The sequence below is a fragment of the Sinocyclocheilus rhinocerous genome, unplaced genomic scaffold (assembly GCF_001515625.1).
Source record: "Sinocyclocheilus rhinocerous isolate Xijiao unplaced genomic scaffold, SAMN03320098_v1.1 scaffold2831, whole genome shotgun sequence".
Lineage (NCBI taxonomy): Eukaryota > Metazoa > Chordata > Actinopteri > Cypriniformes > Cyprinidae > Sinocyclocheilus > Sinocyclocheilus rhinocerous.
In genome coordinates, this window is record NW_015659001.1 from 360485 (window position 1) to 371372 (window position 10888).

The following is a 10888-nucleotide window of genomic DNA, read 5'->3' on the forward strand; positions in this document are numbered from 1 at the left end:
TGCAATATGAAAATAATTGAAGACAAAATGTGTTTTACTGAGAAAAAACAAGATTTGGTTTTTAAAAAGCCTTTTTCCAAAAGGTACATCTGGAAAAAGGGGGGTCGTCTTATAATCAGGGTCGTCTTATATTCGGGCCAATACGGTACATTCCGTGACACAAAAACAGTATTATTTAAAAAATTATAGTGGATTTGGGTGTCTGCCATGACACTCGCTGTGAGAAATACCACAATACAATGATGCAAATGGTGAAACGGTTGGAGTGTTATTATCACTAGAATATCGCACGGCTGGCAAAGGCTCTCAGCCAATCAGATTCAAGAACCACTTCTATTATGATTACAAATTATAATGGCTAAATATTAATTGAAAATATCAAAAAAAAAGGAAAAAAGACCCAATATGTTTATGTGTTTTGTGCTTATTAGGCTATAATATTGTTAAGTTGCAACATGCTATTGTAAAAGCTAGTTGCATTTCTCATTCCCCAGAAGACTAATTAATATAATATAATATAATATAATATAAATTCAGTAAATTTGTTTGTACTCTGTTTTCTACTTATGTGTCAGAAGAAAGAAAAGCACATATATATAAAATATATTATCACTTTTAGGAAAGTTAGGTTATGCTACATACAATCTTTGAATGAATCTCTGAGATTCTAGTCAACTGCAGCAATAACGATTAAGTTAATAGCAGATGAGGTTGTGTGTGTTTCAGGGGTTGACCTCTCACCTCTGCTGAGCAGCTGTAGGTTACGCACTTCCTCTCTGACCTGTAGCTGTAGGACCTGCTGCAGGACTTCCTGTCTCAGTGTCTCTTGGATTATACCCATCCTCTCCAGCTTCTCTCCGTTCAACCGCAACAGGGCACGACCTGAAAAAAGTGTGTGAGAGGCAGGATGAATGACAGTTTAAAAAGTCAATGCCAGCTTTGTAAAATAGCGAGACGGAACAGCAAAGGATTATATCCAAAGAAAATTTGATCAGTAGTATGGAATTGGTTTACATTTGTTTAAATCCCCACAGAAGCCATCAAATTAATGTCACAAGTCTTGCCAACAGAACAAGATGTCCTGCTGCTTTCTGAATATGAAACCAGTAACCAGAGATTTAATAAGACTTTCCCTTTGTGCTGTACAATTTTAGCTTTGCTGCTTTCCAAAACAACTCATTTTGGGCAACATATCCTTTTTGGATAAGGCAATACATTGTCATAGGTTATGTGAAAAAAAAAATCATCCAAGGTGGTGGATACAGTGTCAACTAGAAAAAAACAGAAACATATTTATTCATATAGCACCCAAAATGCAGTTCCAAAAAATAAAAGGAATTTACAAAATACATAAGAAAAAATATCAACAGTAAAAAAGCAACAAAAGGAATATAAATAAAAATATTTGCAAACCTATTGTAAAAAAATCTTAGTCTAATTAAAATGGTCTAATTAAAAACAGGATATACACTAGCCAAAATTATATACAAACTGTAAATTCTAAAAAATAATATACTAAAAGCAGAACTGCATGTATACTGGATATGACATTTCCAAAATAGATTGATATAAGCTTTGTGTGTGTGTGTGTGTTTTCAAACATAAAATGCAGCTCAAGGTGTCTAAGGTCAGAATCATTTAAAAACAAATGGAAACTAACAAAAATAAAGAAACAAAAGTAAAATACAACAAAATAAAAATTTAAGGTTTACATACACATTTATAAATATATATATATTAAAAAAGTTCTGTCTAATGAAAATGGTCTAAATAAAAAACAGCACAGACTAATTAATCAAAATTAAATTTTTACATTTTACCCAGTGTTTGTGTGTGCAAGGTATTTTTTGCTTATTTGGCTACAATATTGGTAGCTACGTTGCAACATGCTAAAACTTTACTGAAATCAATTGTGATTTGCATCTCTCATTTCACGTCCCTTGAGAAGTGACATTTCTGTGGCTCATGGAGCCAATGTAGAGCTGTACAAATCTCTTATGAGGATCCATTTCAGAATGCTAACTCAGAAGGCAGCATCCTATGTAGGCAGTAGACAGCAAAGCAGCTTACTAGTTTTGCAACAGAGAGTTTATTTACCTCAGCAGTCAGACAGACCGGCATAAAGCCTGCATGTACCTCACTGTCAGAGTCCTGTCCTTCAAAAAACATCACAAAGCAGGGGAATTTATTGTCATTTGCCCCGAATGCGCTGGCTCTAATAATAAATTAGAGAATAAATCATCTCATTCTCTCTTACAATATAATCATCCATCCTCATTCTCACCTGGCAAGTACACAGACACTCCCTCAGAAGAATGCCACGCATACAGTTTACGTAACCAGAGTCTATTTTAGGCCACATTAATGAATGTGTTCAATTTCCGCACATATTGCTTTGTGTAATGATTACTAATGAAGTCGGGTTACGTAAGGCCCATTGTGTGACCTTGGATGAGTGTATTGATTTGTGTGGTGTGTGTCCAGAAACATCAGCGCTGGACAGCTATTCCCTTCCGTAAATGAAACATAATGACCTTAATAACAGCTGGCTGTGGCTATTTCTCTGATGATGTAGTGGAATTGGAGAGATGAGTGCAGTGTGGTTTGGGGGTTCAGGGATTGGATGGCGATGATTACAGTTTTACAGATCGTTTACAGAACTTCATGAGCTGTCCCTTGAGAGAAACCACTAGCTGCCGTTTAATTACTTTCTCATAAGTGAGATTCGGTTACAGAAACTTCTATAAGTTCAGACATGGTGAACAAAATGACTCCTCTTGGTTAGTCAGTGGTTAGAGGCAGAAAGGTTGACTATATTTCAAGTCAGTTAAAAATAGCATGACAAGCGTAGTTTTCTTTTGTTTGCTGACATATTTCCAATTTAAACAGGAAGTTTGGTTAAAAGCCTATATACTGTAGATATTTGGGTTACATACTGTAGGCTCATAGGAAAAACATGCCTCTATCCACCTTTTTCTGGAGCGGTGCTTTACATTTCCGGTTTCTGGTGTTTCTAGTCAAATTAACATTTTCCAAGCCGATAATATAACGTTAAACCATGTGCACATTTTTATAGGTGATAAGGTGGATACCTAAGTATTTGCAAAAAAATTTACCAATACATACAATTCGCTGCATTGTTTCAATCTGCAATGAACACTAGTGGCAGTAAAACACCAACAACTTTATTCCTTTTCTCACAAATTATGATTACAGGGTATATCATTGATTAATAAACCGCTATTTGCATGCAGTTCCTTGCATAGTACTATGTTATGACCTCAAAATACTTTTTACCATAGTGCATGATTTGTAAACTCAAACATTTTGAAGTCTGCATCACATATCAGCTCCATATTGTGTGGCTTTTCTGATGAAGTAAACTTGCTCAGTAGTGCACCTGGTACAGCATTACATTTATGAGTCCAGAGTTACGAGTCCTCGAATACAAGTCTGGTGAATCACAAGTCATGATAAAGAGTTTGAAAACATGTAAAAGCAAGCTAAATCGCCATGGTTGCATCAGCAAATGTGATTTTATCTCACGTTTTCTTGTATTAATGCTATAGGTTAGGTTTAGTGTGGATGCTACTAGGGCTATCAAAATGGCTTAACTCAATTTGAATTTTGTAACTAAATATGATCAATATTTTAATTATATTTTATTTTAAAAGGCATAGTTTCAGTTAAGGGAAAAAGCTTTTGGTAATAATTCTCTCCATTAGCAAAATATTGCTAATGCACGTTTATTCAAAGCAATAAAATAGCATGACTACCTGTGAAAAAAAGTGCATAATGTTTACAATAATGTTTAAAATAATGTTCACACACAGAGTACTTTTTTTATTTAAAAACATGAGAAACAGTGGGATGGGGGGAAAAAACCCCGCCATAAAGTTGAACTTACATTAATTTTACATGGCTTTCTAAACATGCAGCTCTCTTGTGTGCGATGCGAGTGCAACTGTGATAGATGTGCCTCTAGAAAATGTGCAAAATATGCTTTCAGTGTGAACAGCTTGGTTTCAGTTTTGACGTAAACAAGATCTTCTCCAAATTGATGTTCTCTTTTTTCTGCAATATTTTGAATAAACAACGCAGCAGCGCCGCGTCTAGTGGGTTCAACAGGATAGGCTAACAAAAACATTAAAATGCATCACTTAAATCATCAAAGCATCTTGTGCGCCACTGATAAGGCTGCCTTAACACACTACTAAAATTCAAATGCTATGTTTTTGCATTAAAATGTGGATTTTTATTTTAAATTTGACGAATATTCAAAATTATAATTTTATTTGGCAGCCCTATGTAACGCGTATATTATTTTGAAAGGAGATTATTTTTAGGAGACTTTTATTTTGGCGAGTGATCCGTTTTTTTACGCGTGGCGTAAGTGCAGCAGAGAGAGACGAAGAGTGCGGTGTATGAGTGTGTCGCACACAGAAGTGAGTGCAGTGTCGTGATCGAGAAGCTTGTTCGATAAAGTTGCTTCAACGGAAAATTATCGAGGCTTGAGTCGAATAAAGGACGACAGCACTAAGTGAAAGTGTGGACAGTGGCAAACGTTTCGTAGTGAAGAAGAGCTTTTTTCCAGTTTTGTTCTCGTGGTATGTGTTGGCTGTTAGAATGATGCAGTAACATATCGTGAAGGCCACGGAAGCTGTGAGTACGTTTAAAGTCCAAACCCCACTTGATTTTTGTCATCAAGAGACTCGTTACATGTCTTTTTGCTGCATTTTGCACTTCTCGTGTTTTGATTGAAAGGCAGCGCCAAGAGCTAACATTTCAACGGGACTGTTCATGTGTAATTGAGTTTCCCGCACGTGTCAGAGCACGTGGGACCGAGACCACTGTATAATGCAGTTAAAAAAAACACTTTAGAAAACTGAGTCGGGCCGAGTACCAAAACAAACTTGTAGCCAATCAGCAGTAAGGGGCGTGTCTACTCATGATGCGGAGGAGAGAGCGTTCAAAGTCTGTCCGAAAAGTAAGACAATGTTTAATACAGCAGATAATAACACAGCAGATTCCACCATAATTGTTGTCTGGGTTGCGTACGTATGTGTGGGGCGGAGTTATCAAAATAGGGGCAAGACACTTTTGGGGTAGGGGCGTGTTTGTTTCGGTGATTTGAAATATCAACATTGGCTACCAGAAATCACTTACCCCACCTTTAATACAGAGACGTAACTTTTTTCCCGCTGATTCAAGTTTGAAGATTGTGTTGCTACCAGTGTTGGGGATAACGCATTACAAGTAACGTGAGTTATGTAATCAGATTACTTTTTTCAAGTAACTAGTAAAGTAACGCATTACTTTTTTAACTTACAAGAAAATATCTGAGTTACTTTTTCAAAAAAGTAACGCCAGTTACTTTGTTTTCCCATTTATTGCCTGGCAAGTCTCCTGTCCCCATATTGGGAGAAATCGGAAGTGCAGAGGAGTTGTGTGCGCTGTGTGAACATGATGTTACTGTAGTTCTAGACTAAATGTGAATGTGCATTAATTCATCCCACTCACAAAAAACAGATTTAGAAATGCAAACTCAGAATATGACGCAAACCTGCAATAATTAAATATGTTAAATAACACAAATGTATCTAATCCCATTTTATTAACCAAATTCTTTGCTCATAAAAAGTAACTAAGTAACATAATTAGTTACTTTTTTAGAGAGTAACGCAATATTATAATGCATTACTTTGAAAAGTAATTTTCCCCAACACTGGTTGCTACCCTGCCATCCAAGTGACATCTCAGTTTGATTAATCCCAGTTTGAACATCCTTTTTGAGACAGTCTTGTAAAAATATCCCACAGATACAGGTGCATCTCAATAAATTAGAATGTCGTGGAAAAGTTCAATTTTTGAACTTACACACTTAAACTACGTGATCTTCAGTTTATTTCAACGCACCCTACGTCCAGACAACACACTCTAATTCATCGTTCTACGAACTGGTAGTCTCCTCATTTTCCCCCCATTTTTTTTCAGTGACTGAACTGATAAACAGGGAACTGGTAATTCAAGTAGACTACGGAACTTGAGTAACTGTGAGTAAACATTTGAAGGGACGTTTCATATAAGTGCTCATTCTGAGGTGAGACTACCCTTGTCAATCAGTAGTGTTCCAACACAATAAGGTAAGAAACCACATACACACGTTAGTGTGTAATGAGACTAAAAAGTTTGGGGAGTGGGGACCAAGATCCTTTCATTGTCCAAACTTCCAGGGCATTGTTTTTCCAATGAGTCTGGGTTTTATTGAGGCCTGCCGGTCTCCAGACCAGCAGGGGGTGCCGATGAGCTGCAGAAACAATGCATATTAGCATGGACTGCTGCCATAATAATCAAGGATGATTATCTACACAGCAAGTGCACAATGACGCTACAATTGCGAGGCAGAGAGACTCATTGATTATACCGTCACAATCTCCTTGTGTTGTGTTGCGTCACACCACACAGCACGCTTTCAGTGTACAGATGGTGCGAGACATCTGTGTCCAGGTGCCCAAGGCAGGCCAGTGTCATAATCCGTCCTTGGTCCTGACATAATGAATGGCTGGTCTATTTTACGTCACAGTTACACAAGACGCTTATAAAAAATGCATAGCAGGTGAAGTCTGAGTGTTTGTGCACACTGACAAACCATGACTTGCTACTCTATCAAAGGCAGATGGTATTAATAAATTAATCATTTTAGACAGCATTTTGCTGGACAAAAAAAAATTGGATACACCCATGAGTGTGAGATCAGTCATTAATATTTTTGGTCTGTTTTCCCAGAACTTTACTTGACTCCTAACTTTTATGAGTACACTAACATACAGATGACCTCAAAGCTAACAGACACTGACTAAAAACTTTCTTCATGAAAAGCAATTTCAATTTTATGGGGTCTTTAATGTGCTTTACTGTACAGTGGAAGAGATCAGCTGCAAAACCGAAGCTATTTTACAGAAATATCTACGGTTAAAGAGATAAAGGGGCAGTTGGTATGAGAGGACATCTGTGTATGTGTGTGTCTGAACAATAAAAAAACAAAGCCCTTAAATGGAATCGCAAGGTGAATCCCAAACAGAGAGAGAACAAAAAGAGGCTTGAAAGCACCACACTGAAATGGCCCATCCTCAGCATATTACAGTAAATCACAGAAATTCACCAGACACCACTTTATTAAGCTGTGTCCCTTGCCTCTATATCTATAATATACAGTAAAAATCTGAGAGCTTCAAGAGGAAATGGGAAGTGCCTTATCATTTTGGAAAGGTGATTTTTAAAGTACATTTCTGTAAGATTGTTGAACATATTTGCATGCTATTAAATTGCATTGGCTCAAACTAAATGAATGTGCTGGGATATCCTCAACTTGTGACTGCAGCTCTCTCTATTATCATGCTGCTCGTCTCCTTTATGTGATGTATATGGATGTGTCACGCTTAACGAATCATGTAACAAACAAAGAAATCAATTATAAACGCTAAATGAGAGAAGCATTTGTCAAATTGGCTCAAAAGTTGATATCCGCTCTTTTGGAGGGCATCGAACAGTTTTTATAAATGTGATTGATCTAGTGTCAATGGGACCACTAATACATAGTTTATCATAGCAAAGTTTTAAGAAATATTTTACAAATAATTAATATAACTATATCTTAATGTTTATCTATTTATTTATGGTAAATAGACACCGTCACACTGAAAAAAGAAGGGGAAAAAAAAAAAAACAGTAAAAAACTGGTTTAACATTGCATCATATGTAATTTTATTGTAAAATATTGTCCACGGTTTTGAAAGAAAAAAAAAAAAAAAGAATTACAGTATACTTTATGGTCAAAAAAGTAAAAGCATGTCACATAACATGATTATATTTTATTAGTTTTGTTTCTTGTTATTTTTGTGTTACGTTTTCTGATTTAGTTATTGTTTATTGCAATATTTTGTATCGTGTGTTACCATATGAATCGTTTATATACATATATTGCACGTTTTGTGGAAAAACACTTACTATGAACTCTAATTCATCAATCACGTGGCTGTCTATTTTACCACCTGTATTATTACGGTGGTTATCAGTACATTTTAATGTACAAATTAGATTTTGGTAGTTCAAATAGATTGGTATATTAACATTATAACACTTAATGAAATATACTGTTATAATTTGTAAAATGTACAAGCACCAACACCTGTAACACCTGAAACATTTTCACCATATTTTTTTACACCAAATTTCTGGCAACTACAATGGCCGTTTATTTTTACTGTATATTTAAGTGTATTTTTTTGGGTAGTAAAAATGCATATACTGTATAAAAACAGGCTACTCTACATTATACTGTATACATCTCTGTATAAATTACTGGCAAAATGCCAAGTCCAAACCAGGAAGGTTAAACAAAATTTCTGTGCATTATCATATTCATTATATGAATGCTGTTGTTCTCGTTTGCCAAAATCAAACCATCGAATTCAGAATAAATTCAGGACAAATTCATATTCTTCAAGCTAATGTAACAATCTTTCCAAACTGCGCTCTCCATTCATCCATCTTCATGCTAAAAAGCATCAGTCACTGAAGTATATCCTGTTAAGTCTGATGTATAGGCTGTTAAACCAATTGCTAGTGTATTTAACTACTAGGGGCTCATGGGGGATTATTGGACAGAGATGCTCCAGTGACCCAGAGTGCTGTGATGGAGCAACCTCCAGTTGCCCCTGGGACTTTAGAGGACAGTCATGGGCCAACACTGACCCAGTTTCCAGCTCCAGGAATTCACACATGGCTGGGGGGGATTGCATTCGCTTCCCAGTCACTCACAGCAGGCTGAGAGGAACAATTAGAGCATGGGTGATGCTAATAACGCTGATAATGGAAACGTCCGTAACTAGCCAGGGGTGCTTCTTAAGGTTGATATTTGGACTATTGTGGGGTTTTTCATAAGCTGCATTGTATTTTTCATCTTGATATGGTGCTTCCATTGTGCACATCATTGAGATGTTTTGTAAAGCTCTCTAGTACACACACACACACACACACACTAATTCAGTGCTTTTGAATTCAGCCCTCCAGAAACACTTTATCCAGGATTGCTGTTTGTCTGAGGCTGTTGTGTATCACAGACAGCACAGGTGAACAGAGCAAAAATGAATTCCCTGCTGACGGGTTTAATGTGCTCCCAAATAACACCCTCAGGATAGTGATAGAGGTGCTATCAAAAACAAGATGAGCTGGAGTAAAGAGGAGAAAGAAAAATGGTTTCAAACAGTTGGTCTTAAAAAGTACACTTGGTTATTTCGATTTATCTTACATTTATGACCAAAAAAGACTGAAAAAAAATACTGAAAGTGGACTGAAAAGACATTTAGTTACTTCATGACATAAATATATCATGAACTGGCAAAATAACCAGGCAAAATTATGATTTGCTTCTAGGTCAATGACAAGGTAAGAAAAGAAAAATATTTTTTAAATCTACTTTAAAAATCATATGCCATATCAAAAGTACACAGTGCAGATTGGGGACATTATTATTATTAATTTTTTTTAAACATTTTAAAATACATATTCAAGGTAATTTTTTTACAAACTGAACTAACATTGCATTGTCAGAAAATCAGATTTTTAAGATTTTTTTTTTACCTTTACACTCAGTCATGAAGGTCTTTGCTCTCTTCTATAATGTACATATAATTTACAGTTTTTTTCTGCACTTTTGGTTGAACCACATGACTGATTTGGTGGACAAATTTAATTAAAAAATAATATTTAATAAATATTAATATAATAATAATAATAATAATAATAATAATAATAATAATAATTCAAAGCAATTCACACTTGCAGCTGTTATCTGACTCAAAAGACCAATACCTGTGTTGGAGCAGAAGCACTCTGTGCCTGAAGCAAGTGACGGTCTTGTCTTACATGAGTCAGTGTCTTACAGTGTTTTACAGCAGTGTGTGTAACAGTGCTTCAAGCTACAGTGCCAATGACCCAGGAGAAATGACACACGCAAACAGCCACTTACAGACACACACCATCTGAGAATGAGGCTTGATAAATGAAGCAATAAATAATAGCGCCGATAATAGAATAAAGCCTCTAGCCGGTGTCGGCGCCCGGATGAATTACTTAAAGGGGCATTTGGAGGGGGCAGACATTTGTCACTGCACCTAACTAAATGTAATGCTGCTAAAATGTGTGCTTGTGTTCAACCATCACTGAAGGACAGAAAGATCCATGACATGCATACACATAACCCTAAAACATATGAAGTAAAGCACCGGAACTGCACAAAAACACGATCACAATTGATTTCTGTTGTTAGAATAGAAAAGGAGCATAACTTATTATTTGTTCAAGCCACTGCTGTAAACACTCAATTTACACATACACATATACTGAGTATTCTTGAATTTTGAATGCTTAAAATCAAGAAATGACAATGGGTCGGTCTTGTTTTTTTTGTTTTTTTTTGTCAGGATCTATTACTTTTTTCAAAAATGAATTTAAATAAAATGTATACATGCAATGACATGAATACACCTCATTAATTGACATTTTTACATTCTAATTTAATTTTTAAAAATTCTTAATTGAAAAAAAAACTTAATGTAAGGGTGATCCAGCTGTCCAAATGTTAAATATTAATAATAATTGAAAAACGAGCATAACATCTTTAGTTCTAAGCAACCAACATGTAGAAACATACATGGGGAAAAAAATTATAAATTATTATTATTATTATTATTATAATAAAGGACCTCTATAAATAATAACTAGTCTAACTAGTTTAATAACTAAGGTTAGTTCAGGTTGTAAAATGTCAAATATCAATTGAAAATTCACACATACACACATATATATATATATATATATATATATA

The 10888-nt window shown here is 35.5% G+C and overlaps 1 protein-coding gene across 1 annotated transcript in view; it reads right to left on the reverse strand.

Annotated features, from left to right (window-relative positions):
- Nucleotides 1–10888, reverse strand: part of LOC107723130 (sterile alpha motif domain-containing protein 10-like) — an 81860-nt gene that overhangs the window by 16727 nt on the left and 54245 nt on the right. Inside the window, exon 4 of the mRNA XM_016531657.1 lies at nt 742–882. Within this exon, the coding sequence (XP_016387143.1) occupies nt 742–882 (141 nt within the window). The remainder of the gene's footprint in view (nt 1–741; nt 883–10888) is intronic.